A 24,278-nucleotide genomic window follows, 5' to 3' on the forward strand; every position below is an offset into this window, starting at 1 on the left:
GTCTTGGCTGGATGAGTCTGTCTAAGTCTCTACACACTTTCACTGAACACACCAGCATGAAAATTCTTCTTGCAGTGCACTGGGGCCGAGTAACGGGATAAGGTCTCCTTCTCACTTAACTGTACCATTATTTGTTTTTAACTCCATTTTCTGTAAATGATTTAGATTTGATGCCACATTGACACCACAGCTTAGCAGCATCATGTTGTCCAGCAGCCTTTGTTCAGTTGTATTGTTGTGTTCGGAGACCTGACCCCTGACGGCCATGTTTTTTTCTGCACTGTTCTCCTCCATGCTTTGGTAACCTGCTCGGTCCGGCAGATCGACCATCCGCAAACCTCGAAGGAGGTGTGGCGCTCCGTTGTGTCTATCCAGCGGAAGCGTGCCGTCATCGCCTGCTTCCGCCAGACCTCCCTGCACATGATGCCAAGGTACCTGGGTATCCGCGGATGGCAGAAAGTCCAGGACCCAGTGTGTGCTGCCTCTGCGTTGTCACTGTCCCCTCGGCTCCTGTCCTTCCCCTCAGCCTTCACATCCAGGATCAGTTGCAGCTCTTACACTTGTTCACCCGTAATGTGTCAGCTTTTGGAGTACTGAACATAAGCTTTTGTTATCTCATCAGTGTTGTAAGTGAAGGTGCAATGGGAGGGAAGTGGCCGGTGGGAGGCAGTGAGTGGCCTCCCCGTGTTCCTGCCTGCATGGGTTTTTTGTGTTCCTTGAATGGCTTCCCCACCCAGTACAGCATCCTTACTGCTGGCTGAATTGAATATCTATTGTTTTATTTATCATTATTATTATTTTTATTTATTTATTTATTTATTAGTATTAGTATTAGTATTATTATTATTATTATTATTTTTTTTTTTTTTTTAGCCCTTCATTTTAGTTGTAAATCCCCCTCATTTGTACCAGTGAAGAAGGTGATGATCATCAGCTCATCCTCCCTCCCTCAGTACATGGACGATGGCTGCCCACATCGTTCATGGTTACTAATAGTCATACTAACAATTTTTTCACACCCCGAGTTCACCATATTTTCAAAATGGAACACAATCTATGTCTGAACTCTTTGATTAATGGTTTTTCACTAACATTCACTAATATCTTCCCTTTTAACAGGTATTCCAGGGAGGTGCCGCCCTGACTGCCCCGCATTATGCAAACATTCACTCTCCTTGAGATAAAAGCCTAATAATGACTCCTCTATTTACCTATTCTGTTCTTGTTCTCATTTATGGAAAAGATCACAAAAAGTCAGTATTGTTCTCCCTACATTTGCTTGAGGAGAAGGACGTCATGAACTCCACTGTTCCTCGAATCAGTCACTCCACCGCTGGCCAGCACTGCCTATGCGTGTGACAGGGGTCCGCGCCGCGCCTCCCTGGCTGACCGCCCACCCGCCCCATGACGCCTCTCGTGGCCCCGCATCCGCTGCCACCCTTGCGTACTTAGCTCAAGCCAATCTGTTGCACATGTCCTCACAAGTTTTGTGTCCCATGTGGCTGGTGGATGCTGGGTTGTGGAGGTCAGTTTTGGTTGTTGTAGTCTGTTGAGGCATCATCCTTGCCAGACTGAGGCAACCTTTCCTGCCCCTCCACTCATGCCATGCCACACCTGCACCACTGATGTCTTGTGCTCCTTGACTTTGGCCTTGAAGGAATCTTTTCTGGACATGAGTCTCGGTTCTGTCAATTCATTGCTGTTGTCAGGGACACATGCATGGTGTTGCCAGGGTGGGGGCGTTGGTGTTGGGAGTCGGGTGTCGGGTGGGTGGCAAGCTGCTGTGTTTTACGGTAACTGTGCTACACACTAACAACAGCTGCTGGTGGCGGCCAACAGGCCTGTACCCCCCCTGCCTCTGGCACGGGCTGGAGGAAACTGCTGTCGTTTGCCCGCAAGCGAGCTGCCATCGCCTGCCTCCGCTCCGTGCCCTTCTATAACATCCGCAGGTAATGGGTCGTAGACACCTTGTGGATGCCTCACAGTTGCTCATGGGCACCTTGGGATCACCTGGGCTCCTCTGTTTGGGTGGATCAGTCACCAATGATATTTCAGCCAGCTTCATATGGACATCCTGTTAGGTGTATCAGAGTCAGAGTTGGTAAGCTTCAAAGACTCCAAAGTAGCAACTGTCATGCTGGTAAAGGTTTGCAGCAAAAATTTCCTAGGTTATCATGATCTAGAGTTTCATGCCAGTATTAGGAGATGAGCTGGCCACTGTAACTCCTTAATTTCTGAAAGAATGACACAGCAGTTTAGTGTCAGTGTGGATGAACATTTTCAGTGTTAGTAGGGGCTGCCTCCAGTGGCTTATAGGGGTCTCATTCTTTCTACTCCACCTGCTCCATTCGCTTTAATAGTAATGTCAAAGAATAGCAATCTTGAGCCATAACTTTCTCCATGTTCCCCATAAGGACCATCTCTTGCCAGCACAAGGTTCAGTAAAACTAGATGATAGCTGTGCCTGTAAAGATGTAGAAGCTTTGGATACTTGAGTCTTATATATATATATATATATATATATATATATATATATATATATATATATATATATATATATATATATATATATATATATATATATATATATATATATATATATATATATTTATATTGACAATATCTTTTGACACAAGCTACCGGCTGTCAGTTTTCATGTCTGAGACTTGATTCTCCTTCTTCCTACTGAGGAAGGTAATGGTTACTAGCATTTCAAACTTCCATTCAAAGTAGAAATAAGATTTATGCCTCATTTCAGAGAGCAAGTTTTGGGTGATCAGTGTTTACAAGACCAGATATCGGTTGAGTACTAAGTTAGATCACTAGCTAGTTAGTTGAGGTGAGTGTGAAGGCACTTATGGAGCTACTTGACAAAAAAATTGTCCCTGTGTCTTCATGGGAGCAGCGCATTGCAGACCTTTAAACGTTACACTTTCTTTATCCCTTGGTCTCTAATTTACCTTAAAAATGTCGCCTTGTCATCTCCAGCTGGTGTTTTAACAATAGAAATATTGTCAGGAGCACAGGTGACCCCCATGTGACCTATTCTTCCCTTGGTACTCTCATATGACCCAGCCATGAGCCTGTCGCATCTTGGGTCTCAAGGCTGAAGACTGTGACCTCTGACCTTGCAACTGACCAAACACTGACACTTGCTGGTGGGAAGAGAGAAAGAGAGAGATAGAGACAGAGAAAGACCTTGGCCCACCCTCAGCCTCTCAAATACACCAGGCACATCGGTTACCCTCAAAACCTCTTCAGCCTTTATATCCAAAATGTATGGCGTAAAATGAACCTATTTTGCCCCCCTCTCCCTCATCTTTGTTTTTGTTCACTTCCGTTTGGTCATTTTATCCTCAGTTATGTTTCTTTACGTCATGAATGCCACTGACACTACTGCACTCAGGGGCTTCGTGTGACGTGTTCAGATCATCTGGTTATTGTGCCTCATCTCACCTCACCTCACCTCATCTACCTTCCTCCTGTTTCTGTGTCTGTCCCTCTGTACATACCAGAGCGTTCTGCATGACTCGCCCAAAGTCATCAAGGCTGTAGACTACTAGCTCATGCTTTGCAGTCTGTCATTCCTTCTTATGCCTTCGCTTCCCTTCAAACCTTCTCTTGAACTGGATTTTTTCTCCCTCTGTCCACAATCCATCCCTCATAATAATCAAATAATCTTCAGCACGTCAGATTTATTGTTGTTATTAGTATACCATTTTTTACTCATTATGTTGTATATCTTGTTTGTCTGTTTGTTTCTTCAGTGTTTGTATCATTATTGTCTTACTTTTCCCACGGCGCCGGACTCCAGCCCAGGCTAGCCAGCTGTGCAATGGGGAGGACTGAGGCAGTCACTCTTAAGATATTGTGTACAACATCAGCCAATCAGCAATTTAAACTGTAGTCTCAAGCGCTGGCTCTCATCACCTCAAGAGAGAAAAAATAGATGTAGCAGGATAGTGAACTTACAAATAGTGCCTCTGACTCTCTCTTCTCTTAGTAACCGCTTAACAATTTCGTAGATGCAAGACAGGAGCTCAAAACACCGTACCTGTTGCTTTTCTGTAGCAGCATCAACGGCCAGTGTCTTTAACATAAATTAATATCTGAGCCTACTTCTTAGCGGGTGTGGGACAACACAACTACCACTACCTCTTACTAACAGGGCATAGCAGTCTAACCTGACTTTCTCTTCAAACCAACATACCATACAGGCATCGCGCTGTCAACCTCTTTCTCCGGACCTACCGCGAGTACTGGCTGTCGGACGAGAATGTGGGCCAGGAGGTGGTCATTGAGGACCTCACAGTGAGTATAGGTAGTAAAGGTGTATGAGTGGAACTCTTATGTATGTTTCTTAGTAAAGTTGTGAGGTAACTGCAAATGAAGTTTAAAGGGTTTAGCCAGTCTGGAACTTTTTTGCTTTTGTTATAAAGTGACAAATAAAAAAGTACTGAAAGGCAGGGATAGAATGGATTGCACATTTGCACTTACATCAGAGAAGTGGAGGATGTAGAGAAAGGCCTTTGTTCTGTTGTGGACTAATAATGGTAAATGTTGATGACAGTGATAATGTTGGTGTACTGAAAAGCTGGCATGGAATATCTTGCTGACAGCAGTCCTTCTAGTTAGCAAGAAGCAAGAAGGAGGCTAAGAAAAAGAAATGTAAATGTTTTGTTTTATATTTACTAGTGGTGTAAAGATGCCACACTTTCTCTTTCCCACAGCAATCCTTTGAGGAGGCTGAGAGTAAGAAGAAGGAGGTTGAGGAGGAGGAGGGTAAGCCTGACCAGTTGACGCAGCTGGTGACCACATTCAGCCACAAGGCCACCACGGAACACACAGGCGTCTTGGCCGAGGACCCGCTCTACATGTCGTACGCAGAGATTATGGGTACGTGCAGACTATGTATAGTTTGTTCCAGCACCTGTCAAAAAAATCACATTATGGCAACATCTGCACCACATTTCTTAGGCTAGGTTATGTCGCACTCTTGACATATTTTCACTCAGAAGAGAAATAATGCACTCATATATTCTTTGTGAATCAATATGCTAGAAATGATTGATAGCAATAAAAAATTACCTAATTGCTAATTTAAGCTGTCACGATAAAAAGAGGTTAGATACAAAGGAACCAAGTTGTTGCCATAGAGCAAGTTCTTTCTCTGGTTGACAGCCAAATCTTGTGGCGAAGAGGAAGAGGAGGGAGACGATGAAGGTGGAGGAGAGGAGGATGGCGGTAACGAGGACCCTGCAGCTGCTCTTAATGTATGTACTCACTGCCTGCCATTAACAATTCATCCAGCACCCACCAGTTTACTCTCACTCAGGTTTGCCAAGTCACTGTTGGAGTTATCTGCAGACTCTTGTGCCCAGAATAGTTCATCATGAATAGCCTATCCAACTTCAATATAGTATGGCACATCATCTGTAGAATCAAAGTGTAATGTCCTTGTTATATGTATCCTGCAACCCATGACTTTCAAACATTTTTCATGCTAAATTAGGCCGGAGAACCTTGGCAATCCTGCAGTCACACATTAACACTTGTTCCTACTGTCACAAGGATTCAGACAGCACGTTGGCCAGACCATGAATACTACACCATACCAACGTACTGTATATGCCCGTGTAAAAGTTGGATTATTTTGAAATCTGTTTGTTAAGGCCAAGTACCATATATCGGAAATCGATTCGAAAAAAAAAAATATGTAAAGAAAAAAAATATAGGAAGAAAAATTTTCGGATTGGACATTTCAAGTAGAGATATGTCACAAAAGCAAATTACCACCTTTTAGTTTCACTGATGTCTATACATGTCCGATGTCTATATCGCCTCATACAGCGCGCGCGCACGCTCAGCAAGCAATGGTCCATCATGTCCAGCTCTCCACTTAGCTCCATCACTTAGCGTCCATCAACCCAACGCGTTTGTGAACTCCTTGCAAACCAGTTCGCCAGCAGAAGAGGATCCGTGCCAGAGGGGGAGGGGGGGGGGGGGGGTTGGTGGGGGGGGGGTGGGCACGGTGGCACGGTGGTGGGCTTAGAACTGGGTGTTTAGACAAAAGGAGAAAGTAAACTGGCCTTTCACATGTTAAGTTGTGAGTTTGTAGGGAGATGTAGAGGGGATTATATGTAAATGATGTCTATAACATGTAAAGAAAAGGGAAAATGGTATAATTTTTAATTATTTATGAGCCTTTTATTGTTTTTGGTGAGTTGTATTTTGCTTTTGCTTTTAATTATATTTTTTTTTTTTTTTTTTTTTTTTTTTTTTTTTTTTTTGGCGCTGCTGGTCCTACCCCCTATTTATTTACAAATTATTGAAAAATAATGATAATATAAAAAAAAAATAAATAAAAGTTTTTTTTTCAGTCCCTAACCCTTTCGTATATAGGGGATTTCCTGTATAAGGGGATGACTTTTAAATGGATACTACTATTCTAAGGGGTTACTGCTACTACTACTACAACTTTTTTTAGGGAGTTTATTTTATCCATCAATCAAATTTTCACAACCTAAGACTTCGAGATGAGGACAACTTTGGCATGAGTATACACGGTAAATAACACCACGAAACTGCTACAGAGTCTTTACTTTACTAACAACAGTTGCGTCTGCCGACCACTTGATGCCGATAACCTGTGGCTGTTGTCATGTCCCACTAACCCGTGACCCCTGACCTCAGCATTGACCTTTCCTCTGTATTCCCGTGGTACATGCTCCCCCGCGGTGTCGTTCCCGCACCATGGAGGACCTCATGGTAGGTGCTGCCTCTCCACCCTTATTGACATGCCTTTGCTCTCCATTAACTCTTCTTAAGGATGAATAGTTGTAAATGTTCTTTCTCTTGTCATGGAAAGTTAGTAGGTAATAATATTCTAGGATTTTTATGGATAAATGTTTGTTAATATTATTGATATACTACCACTTCTTTTCAATGAAAATTATTTGAGTTAAGAATTTTTAATTGATGAATGTTTATAGACAGTGATTAATTGACTAAAAAGGCATTAACTTTAGATTATTCAAGAATAAGCGTCTGGAATCAAATATTGAATTGAATGAAAAGTATCAGTGTTGATTAACTTATTTAAGTTATTAAGTAATAATGTTCTAAGTGCTTCTTTCTCTTATGGGTGAATAGATGTTAATGTTGTTGAGTGATTTTTGAAATGATTGTTTGATTTCCACCTGATTCCATTCATATGAAAAAATGAATGAAATCTTCATTAATATCACTTGTTATATAAATGTATCAGAGTGGAAATCATGAAAATATAAATGTCTGTGACCTATTTTCAAATTATTTTTTTGTGATTCCCAACCCAGGGGTTGTGACCCCAAGTGAGATCGCTAAATGTTTTAGAATATAAAAACATCATTCTTTTCCAGTTCCTGAATCTGAGGTATTGAGTGCGCAGGGTCGTGGTCATGTCAGGGGTGCATGATTTGGGTTGCAAGATGAAAAGGCTGGGAACCACTGACTTACAATCTAATGGTATCAGGTAGAAATAATTATTCAAAGGCAAACTATATGTGTGAACATGTGAGTCACTCTCTCCTTGCCTGCAGGAACAAGAGTTGGAGAAGCAGAAGCTCTTGTTCCACCAAGCCCGCCTGGCCAACCGCGGTGTGGCCGAGATGGTGCTGCTTCATGTGTCCGCTGCCCGCGGCCAACCCTCGGAGATGGTCATGACGACACTCAAGCTGGGCATTGCCATCCTGCGCGGTGGCAACGTTGAAGTGCAGGCGGTGAGTGTCCCAAAGCTTCTTTCATTCCTATTAGAAAATAGATAGACAAATAGAAAAATAAATAGATACACAGACAGGTAGAGAGGTAAACAGTCAGTTAAACTGACAGGTGTTGGTACAGATAGATAGATAGATTAACTACAAGAAGACCTTTGACTCAGTGGGAACTGTAGTGGTACTGAAGACAATTCAACAACAGTGTGCTGGGAAATCTTGCAAAATTCTTGAAGGCATATGCTGATGCTGAGATAGATAAACTGATACAGGTAACTCTCAATTTACGCAAGTATTGTGTCCTTGAAGAGGTCGCGTAAAGCAAAAACAATGTAAATCAAACAAGAGGTAGGTTTGTATCGAAAAATAAATATTCACTTCATTCAGTGGAGAGAGAGAGAGAGAGAGAATATCCATATCGCCGAGATATCCACTCAGTCTCAGCCTCACTCATGTGAGGAAGAAATGAGGGACACCATGAGCGACTAGCTAGTATTGGTACTGGTACCGAGCAGTCTTGTACCGGTACCGTACCGTATAGCTGGTACCGTTAGTACTGGCACTGGTACCGGTACATGCCCACCCCTATAAATGTTGAGTAGCGTGGCAGCATGGGTACTGTATTGTTGTTCAAGTGGCACGCGGGAAGAACTGAGCTCATCTGTGTGGCCGCGGTGCCGTGTGAGTCCAGTTGCGTGAGACATCTCATCTGTGGCCAATCCATAAAATATCGCGTATAAGTGAAAAAACGTGTAAATTAAACATTTCTTTGGATTTTGGACCCATAAACCAAACTCGCGTAAATCGAGAGTCACCTGTAAATGAATATATAGGCTGGTAGATAAACAGATAGATTGGTATATAATCAGATGGATAGATAAATATATAACATATAGATAAAATTATTGACACATGAATTGACATTTGTAACAGTGAGTTTTTTACTACACTTGTTTATAGAATTACTAAGAGACTGACCAATGCTTTTATCCTTGCAGGCCATGCTGAACTACCTCAAGGAGAAGAAAGATGCATCATTCTTCCTGTCTATTTCTGGCCTCATGAGCTCATGCTCTGTGCTAGACCTGGATGCCTTTGAGCGCAACACTAAGGCCGAGGGGTTGGGCGTGGGTGCTGATGGTTGTGCAGGAGAGAAGAACATGCACGATGCGGAGTTCACCTGTGCATTGTTCCGCTTCATCCAGCTCACCTGTGAAGGTCACAACCTGGGTGAGTCTTGGGCTGATAGCTTGATAGTTAGATGGATGGAGTGATATACTAATGGGTAAGTAGATAGATTGATAAATGAATAGATAGATAAATAGATGAATAAATAGATAGCTTAAATGACCTCACATTACAATTCAACTGTCTTAGTTCCCAATAAGAGCGCTTTATACTTAGATTATGCAAAGTATTACAGAGCAGTTAGGATGCATAAAAGAATAGCAAATTGAAGTTCAGTTGTATAAAAAGAACACGAGTCAAGATTTTATACTCACACACACACACACACACACACACACACACACACACACACACACACGCGAGGAGTTGCTACTAAGAGAAGTAAGAAACACCAGCAACACACGAGGACACAGTAAAATATTGAGAAAAGGAAGATGCTTGAGACATAAAAAATATAGGTCCCCACAAGGAAACATAGAGGTTTGGAACAGACTAAGTGAGGATGTAGTATCGGCAAAGAGTGTGCACAACTTTAAGGAAAAACTGGACAAGTACAGATATGGAGACGGGACCATACGAGCGTAAGCCCAGGCCCTGTAAAATTACAACTAGGTAAATACACACACACACACACACACACACACACACACATAGCTGTACACGTCAGCAAACTCTCAGCATACCCAAATCGAGGAAGAAGGCATCCCTTATCTTAGGCTTCAGGTATAAGCAAACCATGCAACTGCTTGTGTCCACCAGGGAGTCCTTGATTTGCACGAATTCAAAATAGCACGGTGTCAAAAAATAGGGTTTTTTCCTCATATTACACAGATTCCTTAAAATAACACGATTTCAAGAAAATCAAGTTTCGCGTGGCTGATTTAGTTCAGTAATGCAGCCACCAGGTGTCACTAGGTGTTTCCCGCCACCCGCTGTGTTTACTGCCACCCGGGCCACGCCGCGGGCAAAGCTCATTCTTTACCCACGCTCGGCTGTGGTAGCGTCCCTCTCCCCGTTCGTTCAGTGTGTTACCAACTTACCACCAATTAACCATGGCTCCCAAGCGCCCATCGGATTCTCCAGCATGTGGTAGTACTCCAAAGAGATCGAGGAAGTCGTTAACATTAGACCAGAAACTATCAGTGCTTGTACAGTTTACTCCAGCACTGGGGGTGATCATCCTTATACATTGCACGAAATTTACTTTGCACGGTCCCTTCTGGAATGCATCTATCGTGCAAATCAAGGACTCCCTATAATTGTTTTACAAAGTATTGAGTAAACTGATACCTGATATTTTAAGGTATTTTCATTACTTAGTGTAATAATAGGAGGGATACATTAGGGAACATCAAACATAATACCCCTTAGAAAACTAGAACCAGGACTGTCCTGTAGAAGCCATGTTGACCAATTGTTTAACACATCTCTCTGTATTCTTTTCACAGACTGGCAGAACTACCTGAGGACGCAGGCCGGCAACACCACCACCGTGAACGTGATCAACTGCACTGTCGATTACCTGCTGCGCCTCCAAGAGTCCATTATGGACTTCTACTGGCACTACTCTTCTAAGGAGATCATTGACCCCTCTGGCAAGTCCAACTTCTTCAAGGCCATTGGTGTGGCCAGTCAGGTGAGCAGTTGAAGGCTGTGTGTGCTCTGCAGCATGAACTTAGAGGTTTAAGAATTACTGACACTTTGAATGATAAAAGCTCTTGATGGCAACCCATTGCATTGTGGCCAGTCAGGTGAGCAATATGCTACTGTATGTGGTCTTTGGGAGTGCATCACAGCTTTAGTGATTGCAGATCTAAACAAATATGGTCCCGTACTAGCTGACATTTTTTTGTATGGTGCAGGTTTTCAACACACTGACTGAGGTGATCCAGGGTCCATGTGTGGGCAACCAGCAGACTTTGGCTCACTCCCGTCTATGGGACGCTGTTGGTGGCTTCCTGTTCCTGTTCGCCCACATGCAAGACAAGCTAAGCAAACACTCCTCCCAGGTGGACCTTCTAAAAGAACTGCTCAATCTACAGAAGGACATGGTCATCATGATGCTGTCCATGCTGGAAGGTGAGTCACTGCACCACCACCAGGTGGTTGATTGGACCCCCCTAGAGTGAGTGACACTTGGCTTTACACGAATGGTAATTGACAACACCATCCATTGCAGGAAACGTGGTGAATGGCACCATTGGTAAGCAGATGGTGGACACACTGGTGGAAAGTGCTTCCAACGTCGAGGTGAGCCATTGGAAAGGAGGAGAGTGGAACTGGAGTTAGATTAATGGAGGGGCTGTTTTTCTGTTACTTTTGATCTTGGAAACTACTGTGGCAAAAACATTGTTTAATCACAAGTATCATGCAAAGATGACTTATTGGAGGCTGTACTAACATCCATCAACTATCAAAGAAGTTACATGTAAAGCACTGTTTTCACGCTTCACATAAGATATATATGGTGGGGTTGTCTAATATGCATGATAATTTGTATACCTTGCTATAAGTTGTCAATGACTGTTTTCCATACAGTATAATCTATTTTTGTAATATAGTTATATGATTGAATTTTTCACTTTTAAGTTAAGATGAACATGTTGGTCGAAACGTGAGACAGGACAGTGTGCGTCGAGCTGCCACCAAACCCACGGGTCATTGCCATGGAAGGGTATTGTTTATATCGCAGCAGGGCAGTTTTGAGTGTGCAGCACATGTATGTGTCCGAGGCTTGGTAGGCCTGCAGGCGGCTAGAGGGTCCTTCACTGCCTGTGTCACTCCCATGGTTGTCCCTCATACTTAACTCTCTTGTTTATCTCACAAAACAGATGATCCTTCGTTTCTTCAATCTTTTCTTGAAGCTGAGAGAAGTGACCTCATCGGCAACATTCATGGTAGGCGAGAGTCACCAATCACCCCGCCCCTCTCCGCCCCACCCCACTCAAGGCTACACTGCCCTCAATCTCATCTCCACCCCAACCCCAGCCTGCTGCTAGCCACACGCCATGTCCCTTCCTCCTGCCTCCCATTCAGACTGTGTGCGGTCATGTGTCATGCCCTAGTCATGTGTTCTGAGCCCAGGTCTGTGGCCATCCTGAACATTCCAAGTGAAGCTATAGCGGCGTGTGGCCACAGCGGCACCACAGCACCTGCCCCACCCCCTCCCCCTGCCCCTGCCACTTCCTCAGCTTACTTATTCAAAATCTTTTCTTGCCATGGCTTTATTCCCGGCATGTCAGCATGTCGTATGTGGATGAAGACATTTTCATTTTTTGTGTATTTTCCCTGTTTTTATCACTCAACCATGTCACACCCTGCCCCTGACAGTCCCCTGTGCTACCAAAGTTTTGGTCCCTCCTTGTTGCTGCACCACATCCCTCTCATTCCCCCCATCCCAGCAGACTCCAGTTACGTCTCGACTGAATATTATGACGTAGATGCGGAAAGTGACCCCTGAAAAAAATTTACACTCGGGCAAATCTTGGCGATCTACAGCTGCTGCATTTTTGACTGCTTTTTATAATTTTTTTTTTCCCTGTTCACATAAGGGACATATATCAGTCACCTGTTTGATCTGCGGTAAAGTGAGTGAGCAACGGCGCACCTGTTCTTTCTCTCCTTCTCTTTTTCTCTCTCTCTCGCTCTCTCGTCAACATGTTCAGCCTAATGTGTATGTGATCAGTTCTTATACGAGTTCGTTTTCCATTCTCTTCATTATTCTAGCTGATTCTGAAGTACTTCGATATGTTCCTTAAACTGCGGGACCTGACCAGCTCCACCACCTTCCAGGTTTGTACTCGACCCTCCTTTCCCTCTCCCTCTCCTCCACATCCACATCTTTCCTATCCCCCTTGCTCCTTCCCCTCCTTTGTTGCCTCTTCTCTCTCCACTACTAATCATATTTAGCAGGCAATTTAAAGAAATCTGAAGTGGTGTAAAAGATGTTGGATCACAGTCGTAGATGTCTTAAAAGCAACGATCACAGTGCCTGAGACACTTAAGGACTCTGAATTGTTTTAGAGATCTGTTCTAATATTGAAGTGTGTCTCGTGTAGGTGATGCCTTCAGCATCTCTGTAAGAGGCTGGAAGGAGCACAAGAGGGTATTAAAGTTACTAATAACCTCACTATCACTACCCTGCATTCTGCCTCCTCCTCCTCCTCCTCCTCCTCTTCATTTTTCTCTTTATGCATGGGTTTTCTATTGCATTTCTAATTCATACCCTGCCACTCCTCTACTTACAAATTAAGCATAATGTTGAATTTACTAGTGATAAGTATAATTCTGTGAGTCATCTAGCAAATGCTAATCTCAGACTATGACTGCTCAGAGATTTAAATGAGTCTCACACTCAGGACATGTTGGGTCATGTATATACTATGTGTATGTAAGTATGTAGTATATGAATGTGTGTATATGCAGATTTTTTTTCCGTTGGTATTCATAGCCGTGTTCAATTCTTAACCTCACATTCCTATAGAGATACTTACTCTCAATTAAACTTTTAACCTGGCAGCGTCGGCGGGCCCATTTTTGGGCTCCCGCGAGTCGGTCCGCTGAAACGGCTGACCCAGTGTGGGGCTCTGCTCAAAACGCCTAATTCGAGCTAATTGTAGGGAGTGGCGGCATAGAGCAACCCACCATGCATTCCCTGGGTCATTGTGGTGGGTGAGTGATCTTGAGGTGGACTTATTTGTCATAGGTGGTGTTGTAAGGTCATGGCAGACTGAATTAGCTATCCATACAGTAATCACTTGTCAGATTCTCTAAAGTAGACAAAAAGCGACTCTCGGCTAGATGCCACGTGTCACGAGACTGTTTATTTTGTAACAAACACCACCCAAAAAGAATGGCGTTTGAGTATAAGTAAATATTTTTAACGGCTTTATGGTTATGAGAGGAGTACGCTGATATACGTTCCATGCTCTTTTCTTAGTCTCAAAATGCAGTGTAATATTGCCGTTTCTCGGCCATTTCTCGGCTTTCCCATAGCCGAAGCCCACGGGTTAAGTGTGAGTAGTATTGTCTTGTGTTTGTGAGGTGTATGTCAAGTGCTTTTTCTGTCCATATTTATATCAGTATTCTTAATTCTTTTACTCCTAAATTCTTGTAGTAGTATTTAGACCCTCATTTAGACCCTTGGATGTGAATAGTATGGTCATGCTTATGTTCATATTTGTCCAATTTGAGTGTGCAAGTATAATACACTATGGTCTGATCATAGTGTGAATCATGGTGTGAATAGTATTGTCATGCTTATGTTCATAGATATACAATTTGAGTGTGTAAGTATAATTCTCTATGGTCTGATCATGCTCTGGGCTTGCAATCCCCAGCTATATAGTACCATCACTGAATGAGTTTTGGAGCTCTGGTGATGGATCTTTGGGAACAGTTGGAATGTCACCCACACACGCGCAAGAGACAGGACACAACCCCAGACTGACACCCAGCACCCATTCACTGCTGGGGGGGATAAGGGACAGAGATCAAAGAAGATTGCCCATGCACAGATCATGCATCTCCACCCTGCCTGGGAATCAAACCCAAGACCTTTTGGTTGTGTGTGGTGGGGTGGGGTGGGGGGGGGTGATAACCACTGCACTACAGAGCTCTTTTGTGTGTGTGTGTGTGTGTGTGTGTGTGTGTAATTCACCTCTTGATCTGCTGCGGGTCTCTCTCGAGACAGCCAGCCGTTCCCCTATGGAAGAGCACAGAGCTCGTAGTACCGTTCTTTGGGTAGGACTGAGACCACTCACACCTCATGTGGTCATGTCTCCACATCTGTATTTGTCCAGCTTTTCCCTAAAGTTATGCGCACTCTTTGCCGATACTGCATTCTCACTTAGTCTTCCAAACCTCTATGTTTCTTTGCGGGAAGCTATATTTTTTTATGTCTCAAGCATCTTCCTTTCCTCAACTTTTTACTGTGCCCTCATGTATTGCTGACTTTTCTTCCTTCTCTTAGTAGTAACTCCTCATTGTCTACTTCCTCCATTTTAATCAATAGTTTATAAATTTGTATTGGGTCTCCCCTTTCTCTTCTTTGTTCTACTGTTGGTAGGTCCATTTCCTTTAACCTTTCTTCATATGACAATCCCTCCAATTCGGGAACCATTTTCGTTGCCATCGTTTGTACTCATTCTAGTTTCTTTATGTGTTTCTTCTTGTGGGGAGACCACACCGTTTCCGCATATTCCAATTTTTATCTAATCATAGTGGTTATTATATTTTTCATCATATCCTTATCCATGTAGTGGATTGCAAATCCTATGTTTCTTACCATTCTTTACATATTACCTAATATCCTATTAACATGACTCAAGCTGTTGATTATCCTGTATTGTCACTCCCAGATCTCTCTCTTCTTGAACTCTTTTTAATATTTCTCCATCTCCCATTCTATATATTTATTTTGGTCTCCCTTCACTCTTTCCCATTTCCATTATGTGACATTTCTTCACATTGAACTCCATCTCCCATTTCATACTCCAGTCCCAAATCTTATTCAGGTCCTCTTGCAGAATTTCAGTCTTTACTGTTTCTTATGTCTCAGCAGTTTTGCATCGTCTGCAAACAGGCTCATATAACTGCTTACTTTCTCTGGCATATCATTTATATATACCAGGAAAAGTATTGGTGCCAATACGGATCCTTGAGGCACTCCACTATCTACAATTCTCCATTCCGATTTCATGTCCTTTGCCACTGTTCTCATTTCTCTTCCCCTTAAGTAACTTTCCATCCAGTTCTTCATTTTCCCTTTCAAACCTCCCTTATTTTCCAGCTTCCATAGTAGTCTCGTATGTGGAATTTTGTCAAAATCCTTCTTCAGGTGTGTGTGTGTAGCCACCTCATGAGTTGCAAGATCAAGGTCTGTTTGGAAATAGATTTGGTGCGAGGATGTTATATTACACATGGCTTCTCACTGAGTACTTAGTCTACAGTGTATAGTGATGACTGTATTAGTGCTGTCATGCCTGTGTATTGAAATGGTAATGTGTGCGTTTGTGTTGGGGGAGTGCATGTGTGTGGGTGTGGGTGTATTTGTTTTGATTCCTTGCAAAGATATTGTGTTATTAGTTCACTTCAGTATGTTACACGTATTGAAGGTTCCTCTCAAAAATATTCAAGGCAACCAAAAGCATGCACATGCAACTAAATGCTACTTCCTATCCATTTCTGTAATATGAGGCGTTTACAATAATAGCCTTTGAAGTCATCAAGATCCTCTGATGCTTCTGTGATTGTAGGCAGAGCATTGACACAACTAATTTGTCACAACAGTTTCTCTGACAACATTTATCAACTGAAGGGATTCTTTGCCATCAACATGGTGTGGTAAGACTTGGCAAGCTTCGCAGTGTTTAGTACTCTGGATCATTCAGTAACAAGCTCACAACACGGTGCCCCTCCACCCAGATGGCATCACCCACACCACCTCTCTCTCTCCCTCACACAGGAGCTGGACATGAACAAGGATGGCACAGTCACCCCCAAGGAGTTCAAGGAGAAGATGGAGCAGCAAAAGAACTACACCACGTAAGTCACACTTCTCTTTCACCTTCCTACCTGTTGCTCTGTGCCATAGGTGGCAACTAAAGAATTGTGCTGGTGCAAAATTATTTAACATATATTGATCCCTCCTCCTCCCTTCCCCCACCCCAGAGAGGAAATCAACTTCCTGCTTATGTGCTGTGACTGTAACCACGACGGCAAGATCGACTACGTGGAGTTCACAGAGCGCTTCCACAACCCAGCCAAGGAAATCGGCTTCAACCTGGCTGTGCTGCTCACCAACCTGTCCGAACACATGCCCAATGACCCCCGCCTTGCCAGATTCCTTGAGGTAATCATTCTGTTCACAATTTTCAGTGCCTCTCCTTCCTTTCAGTTGTCAGGTTCTCATCAATGACTTGCTGCAAGCAGTCTTTCATGGTCTCTAGTATTGTTGCCTTCTTTGCTGTTAGCTTCCTTAAATCAAGTAATCAGTCCTCTACCATCAACTCTCTTAATTCAACTGCCTGGTTTAATTTTAAAATCTTTGAATATTACCCTCTATGTTATACCGTCAAGTCTTTCCCTTCACTGTCCCTCCTTACAACAATAGTGTTTATTTGTTGTTCTGAGTATAACGGAGAGACAGGAGTGAGTATCATGGATTAGGAGACTGACAAAGGTTGAAGATATTTTAGTGTTGATTAAGATCGAGAAATGGACTTGGGTAAGTCAAATCTTAGATAGAACTGATCGTAGATGAACAACAAATATAAAAGAATGGCAACCCAGGAATCATAGGGGAAGTCAGGACTGATGGAGAACCGGTTATAGTAATGAAGTGAAACGTTTGCCATGGCAGGCAGGATGGAGTACATTGGCATTAAAAAAAGAGAGAGAAAGTTGGGGAAGGCCTTTGTTCTGCAGTGAATTAAAACAGTTGATAAGATGATGATGATTTTCCCCTCCCTGCCATGCAGACTGCCGGCTCTGTTCTCAACTACTTCGAGCCGTTCCTTGGTCGCATTGAGATCATGGGTGGCTCCAAGCGCATTGAGAGAGTATACTTTGAGATTAAGGAGGAAAACATTGACCAGTGGGAGAAGCCACAGATCAAGGAATCCAAGCGAGGCTTCTTCTATGCCATCGTGACTGAGGGAGACAAGGAGAAGCTGGAAGCCTTCGTTAACTTCTGTGAGGATGCCATTTTTGAGATGCAGCACGCAGCAGCACTCATGGAGGAAGAGGAAGACGCACTGGCCAAGAAGACTAGTGCTGATGCCCTCAAGTACCTGAGCGAGGAGGATGAGGAGAAGTAAGTGCACACACACACACACACACACACACACACACACACACACACACACCTGGGCCACATAGGACCTGGGAGTTACTGTAACGGATAAATTGTCACCAGAGAAACACATAAATAGAATTGTAAGTGAGACATACACCTTAATGAGAAACATAAAAGTTGCTTTTCAATATCTGGATGAGGAAATGATGAAGAAACTGACTGTGACAGTGATGCATCCAAGGTTAGAATACATAACAACAACAAGGTTGCTGAGTACAAAGTTAAATATATGGAAAGTAGGGAGGATTCAGAGGGCAGCAACAAAATTGGTTCCAGGACTAAGAAATTTAATATATGAAGAGAGATTGAAGCAGATGAACTTACCAACATTGGAATAAAGACGGTAGATAGGAGATCTGATTGCAGTGTATAGGGTGCTGAATGGGATGGAGAAAGTGGACAAGGAAGATCTAATAACAAGGCATACAAGAGAATCAAGAGGTCATGATAGGAAGCTGAAAAGGGAAACCTGTAGAAGAGACATTAAGAAGAACAGCTTTCCACAAAGAGTACTGAAAGCCTGGAAAAAGATGTGGTCCACACAAAGACGACTCATGAATTTAAGGCCAAGTTGGATTATAGTAGATATAGAGACGGGACAGTATGATTGTGGCTTCTTTCCCATATACCACAACTAGGTAAATACAACTTGGTAAATACACACATACAAAGGTTTATACATTTTAAACAAATATTTAAATTAAGCCATACTGTACCACTGAAGGTGAAATTTAATAATGAAAACCTTTTCCACTTTTGTAGGACCGGCATGGACCTGATCAAGGCAAAGATCGTTGGGTTCAAGGACTCGATTTCGGAGGCTTGCTCAATCCTTGCACCCTCCAACGTGAAGAGAAAGCTGAAGGAACTGAAGCAAATGACCACCATGGAGCTGCTGATGGGCTTCTGCCGCCTCCTCTTCATGATCATGTACCACAGTGTCTTTGGCATCTTCTACCTCACACGCAGGATATGGACGGCCCTCATGAACCTGATGCAGGGACCACCGGCTGAACAGGTCAGCCTTGCATGCACTACCCATGTTGCCCTCCTCACATCCTGTTTATGAAAGTTGAGTTTTCTTGGGAAAGCTGCTCAAGGAAAGGTCATTTGAACTTAACCCTGTCCGATCCGACGTTTTCAAATTTTCGTGCTCGTAACACCTAGCATCGTACTCATTTATCTGAACAACGATAACGCTCATGAACACTAAGTACTGGTAGTGAAACAATAGTGTAAAACAATAAAGAATAATGAGTGAAAAGAAGCTAGTGGAAATTAAAAATAAAAAAAAAGTGTATCGTTTTGATCAAAGTGCCTGAGGGGAGGCCAGATATGTACCCCCTCAGATCAGATAGGGTTAATGCTGCAGTCAATAAGTAAATAAGCAGATATTAATTATGCCAGTACTATTTGTGTTGGAAAATTACCTTTTTACTTATGGAATTGCTTATATCCCTGTTTCTAGGCCTACATATACCACAGTCTTTTATTTTTCTCTGCTTTGCCATTCATCCAACTACCCTTACTCATAATTACACACTGAGTTACATGTCACCTTGTCCCATAGGCCTCAACAAAACAGGAGAAGGCAGGACCATTAGTACCATTAGCCGTGCCAGGTTTACCAGAGATAGAGGCAAAGCCGGGACCTCCAGCCATAGAAATGAAGCCAGAAGGAGAACAGTAAGTATTAACCATGAAACACGTAAACCTTAATATCCGGATGCAGTAAACACCTTATTGTAACTTGTAAATAGAAAAAAAGTAACTTTGAACCATGGAACCCTTAATCTCCCTTTTATATCCTGTAATAGGGGAAAACAAGCAGTCTGGAGCTTGAACTCTTGAAACAATAGACATTCATTTTTACATCTCTATAACAATTTTTCCCCTTCTAGGCCATTCACTTGACATCAGTTTCAGTAATATTCCCATTTTCTATGAGCTTTCCATGAATCATATTTATGAGTTAATGACTACACCCAGTATGATTATTTTCTCTGTTAGTAATAGTATTCCTTAAGTATGTCAAGAAAAAGGTAGTAATGGGAAATTAAGTATTTGGAATTCAATGTAGGAAATAAAGCACTTTAACTGCTGTCATGGGTTTGTGAGTCATTAATAAGATATTTGACATATCTTAGCAAGGGAGAGCTTGGAAGATGGCCAATAGTCTTTGTCCTCATTATTGCATATACGCTCATTAACCCTCTCGGACCCGGAGATATATTTTGTTCATTCATTCCTGTGGTAGGGAGTGGGCAAGGTTGAAGGAGGTAAATAGCATATCTAATATCTGCGTTGTGGAAATAACTGTCATTGAGCGTTGCTATACACATACTTTTAATATTGATCATCTCACAACTTCCCCCAGAATTATGCAGACAGCGTCATTTACCGATTTGTGGTGAATATTTAGCCTATTGTTTGACCGAGGCCCCTGTGACGCCTTATGCATCTTTGAGATTTCCAGACAACATTTTGTAAATGATGCGAATTGCATTCTTGGAACTGAGGAGGTTAAGAAGGCATAAAGCAACAATCAATGCCCCTGTGAAGAGTAACACATTATGTATTACCCTCATCAGACTTTCGTTGGAAGCCAAACCCGAGGAACACACTGAAGCAGACAAGATGAAGCCAGTGCTGGAGGCTTTGGCGGAGCTGAAGGAGGACATCAGCCCCGAGGAGGCCATTGCGGCTGTCAAGTGAGTGGTGACTCGGGCTGACCGAAGGGAGATTGTTGTTGATACTGTTTTTGTTGTTGTAGTAGTAGTAGTTGTTTATGTTGATGGTATTACTATGGTGTTTAATGTGATGTTTCCAGCTGCCTGCTCACTTTCCATGCACATTATTTTTCTCACTTCATTTTCAGTTTGCTTCATTAACATCTTGGGGCTTTATATTCACCAAGGCAGTGTTATTTTGGTTCATCAAGTTCTGCATTAAAACTTATAAATGTCTCTTGTGTATCCAAGCTAAAGTATGTGTCAGTCATGGTTGCCAGTTAGTTCTTGTATAGCTGTAGGGTTAAGTTTAAACTCTTGATACATTCATTGTAGATTCAGCATTATAGATATGCAGGATCAAGAAGGAATTGGTATTTATTTGGCAACTCTGATTTTGGTATTTCAAAAATACTACACATCAGGATGGTGTCTGTGGCCTGCCTGCACAGGTTTGCCAGCCAACTCAGGTCTGGGGCTCACATGTCATAATACAGTGAATTCCTCCCAATAAAGTGTATTGCTTTGGAAAATACCTCAAAGATTTTTATTATTACAAAGAATTACTACCAAACAAAGGTAATATTTTTGTGTAATGCTAAAAAAAGCATATTTCTTATAGTTCCTATTCATCAAAATAGTTACAGATACCTACTTATTGTCACACTACGTATGTTCCAGAGAATATTAGTGGGATGACATCACATGAGCCCAAGATCAGAGCTGACTTTAAACCGTTATTTTTTTTTTTTTTTTTTTCTTTTTTTTTTTTTTTCTTAGCCTGAGTACTAATTGGAACCTTGTATACAAACTGGCGAGCATACCCTATGCTAAAGTGCTGCTATTTTATCCCCCATGATGCTGTATGCCGCTTCTGCTGATGATTATTTTTCCCTCCCCATATCAGGAGTTTCGAGAGCACCACCGACCCTCAGGAAGAGTTAGTATAAGTATGGTTCGAGTTACAATAAACAGGAGTTCCCAAATCCATAAACACCTGCACTTTTTACCACTGTCTTGCCCCCCTCCCCCCTCCCCCTCCACACCCTACTTGCACCACCGTTAGCGTTGATAGTGCCATGCTCCACCACCACCACCGTCATTATATTCTGTTTAGCATTTTTAACATTCCTCCTCTGTCTGTGGAGGCCTTACTTGTGGCTATGTCACCTGCCCACTGTGGGTCCTGCCTTAATGTTAACCCAGGCTGCCTTAACTGCTGTTGCTGCTGCCAAGTTCAATTTTTAGGATATGTTTGTTGATATGTATGTGTTGATCCAGTTCGTGCTCACATCAGGAAAAATAAAAATACTCTGGGAAATTGAGCTGAGGTGTCAAAATAAACTGTTGTAAAAAGAAAAAATATATAAACATTATTTTTTCATACATTTTTTATAGCACACAGGTGACAGTCAAGCCACAACAATAGTGGGAACAAACCTGCTGCTCCCTCATAATTTAAAGAGAAGTTCCAAAGCATAAATAAAGTCTTTATTCTTCCATCTTGAAAGCGTTTAAGTCAAAAGATCAAGGAAATACAAATGAATAAAGCCTGCTCCAGAGCTTACCAGTGAAAAGGATGAAAAAAATTACAGTACTGGTTAATTCTTGCATCTAGAATTGAGACAGCTAGAGTAGAAAATCATGTTCAGAGGCCACAGGAGAGGTGGAGGCATGCATTTAGAAAGTTCAGAAGGGCAGTTGGCATGAAATTACTGGTAAAGGATAACAAAGGATAAATACGTTGCAGTATTATTTAGGTTGATTTTTATGCCTCAGTTTAGTTATCAAGATTTTTTTTTATTTTTTATTTTTTTATTTTTTAGCCTGAGTACTAATTGGAGCCTTGTATACAAACTGGTGAGCATACCCTATTCTACAGTGCTGCTATTTTATCCCCCATGATGCTATATGCTGCTTCCGCTGCTGATTATTTTTCCCTCCCCGTATCAGGAGTTTCGAGAGCACCACCGACCCTCAGGAAGAGTCAGTATAAGTATGGTTCAAGTTGCAATAAACAGGAGTTCCCAAATCCATAAACACCTGCACTTTTTACCACTGTGTTGCCCCCCCCCCCCCCCCCCTCCCCCTCTACACCCTACTTGCACCACCGTTAGTGTTGATAGTGCCATGCTCCACCACCGCCACCACCATCGTATTATATTTTGTTTAGCATTTTTATTATTCCTCCTCTATCCTTGTTTTTTTATATTGCAAGATCATCCCACCATCCACCTCTTTTTTTCTTGTTTTATTTAGAGTATGTATATAATTATGTTCCCTACTACTTTGAGGCCATATTCCAGGCTCTCCCATATTAAGAGCGTTCAGTTATTATCAACTTAAAAACAATGACAGCCTCCAAACTGTTCGTCACCTCTGTTAAATTCCACATACTTCACTTCTAAGTACTCATATTGGGCTCATTTGCATCATGGTGCTGCTAATAGATAAAGCTGATGTTTAGGGTGTAGCCATTACCTTGTACAATTCATTCACAGTAAGTCCATAGGGAACAGGGTCTTGCTGACTGGTATTTTTGGAACTGATATTTAGGGAATGGCTCAGCAAGGGAGAACTTGGAATATGGGTATTGTGTTTCTTTTCCCTATTTTTTTGTATACCGCAAGACTGCAACATCACATGAATAAAGGTGTTTTCCAGGATGGCTGCAGCACTCCCTGTCTGTTCCTTCCCATGGAGTGCTCTCAGTTTTAATGTTGCCATATCCATTTGTCCACCATGCCTACATTACATCCTCCTCTTTCCACCACATGCACTGCCAACACCCTCATCATCACCACTACTGCAGCTACCACCACCTCATTGCACTCTCTACACCAGGCATTACACAAACACCATTATCTTCATCATCACTATCACCACCAACACCACCACATTGCACCACCTTCACCAAGGGCACCACACTGACACCATCATCATCAACACCATCTTCATCATCATCATCCTCATCATCACTATCACCACCACTGCCATCACCACCATCATCATCCCTTCCACCACCACCACCACCATCATCCCTATCCCTCTTCATGTACCACCACCACCCATTATCGTCAGCACCATCACCACCACCACCATCAGGCTGCATGTCTTCAGGCCACTTGACAAAGAGACACAAGGGAGCTCATCTAAACACCATTGACCCTTAGTAATAAAGATGATAGTAGCCCATTTTCTGCACATCAAAAGTAGCAAAACCTTTATTCATGAATTTGATATCTGTACAAATTTCTAGGCATTTTTTTTTTCTCTCTCTCCATTAAAGAACTATATTTGATCCTTCTATTTTGTCATCTTCGGCATTATTGTGTTCTCTTCAAAGGAGCAGCACGTTGTGGGCACTTTTCTTTTTTTTGCTAGTTTTGTGTCCTGCCCTTGGTCTGCCTTCTTTACCTTACATAAATAAGTACAGGTTTATAGGCATGAAGATAAATGCCATAAACACTCATTCATTTGACTTTGGAGAAGTCTTATTTGCAGCAAATAACTATACAAATATTTAAGCTTCCTTTACTCCCTAGTATATCAAATATATTGTATGCATAAAGGTATATTCTATATATACTCCTGCCTGGCTGTGGAGGTGTCTCAGTGAGCTCTCCCATGACAGGATGGCAGAGAAGAAGTCAGTGGAGAAGCAGCAGGAGGAGGCAATGCAGGAGGCTGAGGTTCAACCCACCGTGGCAGAAGCTGAACCACCACCAGTAGCACAGGTAAACATCTGAC

General features: G+C 42.4%; 1 protein-coding gene across 13 annotated transcripts in view; it reads left to right on the forward strand.

The window, feature by feature from the left end:
* The window catches only part of LOC127001574 (ryanodine receptor-like), a 183,658-nt gene that overhangs the window by 145,970 nt on the left and 13,410 nt on the right, over positions 1 to 24,278 (forward strand). For 5 of the 13 annotated variants that reach the window (XM_050866344.1, XM_050866334.1, XM_050866333.1 and 2 more), the window contains 18 exons: positions 322 to 431; positions 4,218 to 4,311; positions 4,731 to 4,896; positions 5,182 to 5,273; positions 7,581 to 7,760; positions 8,753 to 8,984; positions 10,391 to 10,578; positions 10,805 to 11,021; positions 11,122 to 11,192; positions 12,669 to 12,734; positions 16,408 to 16,487; positions 16,614 to 16,794; positions 17,423 to 17,757; positions 18,562 to 18,817; positions 19,370 to 19,485; positions 20,391 to 20,510; positions 22,482 to 22,514; positions 24,163 to 24,265. In XM_050866344.1, the coding sequence (XP_050722301.1) occupies positions 322 to 431; positions 4,218 to 4,311; positions 4,731 to 4,896; positions 5,182 to 5,273; positions 7,581 to 7,760; positions 8,753 to 8,984; positions 10,391 to 10,578; positions 10,805 to 11,021; positions 11,122 to 11,192; positions 12,669 to 12,734; positions 16,408 to 16,487; positions 16,614 to 16,794; positions 17,423 to 17,757; positions 18,562 to 18,817; positions 19,370 to 19,485; positions 20,391 to 20,510; positions 22,482 to 22,514; positions 24,163 to 24,265 (2,640 nt within the window). Of the gene's footprint in view, positions 1 to 321; positions 432 to 1,839; positions 1,950 to 4,217; positions 4,312 to 4,730; positions 4,897 to 5,181; positions 5,274 to 7,580; positions 7,761 to 8,752; positions 8,985 to 10,390; positions 10,579 to 10,804; positions 11,022 to 11,121; positions 11,193 to 11,773; positions 11,840 to 12,668; positions 12,735 to 16,407; positions 16,488 to 16,613; positions 16,795 to 17,422; positions 17,758 to 18,561; positions 18,818 to 19,369; positions 19,486 to 20,390; positions 20,511 to 21,435; positions 21,469 to 22,481; positions 22,515 to 24,162; positions 24,266 to 24,278 lie in introns of all 13 variants that reach the window. The other 8 variants (XM_050866342.1, XM_050866336.1, XM_050866345.1 and 5 more) reach the window with 5 other exon arrangements.

This window comes from Eriocheir sinensis, chromosome 21, assembly GCF_024679095.1.
Source record: "Eriocheir sinensis breed Jianghai 21 chromosome 21, ASM2467909v1, whole genome shotgun sequence".
Classification (NCBI taxonomy): domain Eukaryota; kingdom Metazoa; phylum Arthropoda; class Malacostraca; order Decapoda; family Varunidae; genus Eriocheir; species Eriocheir sinensis.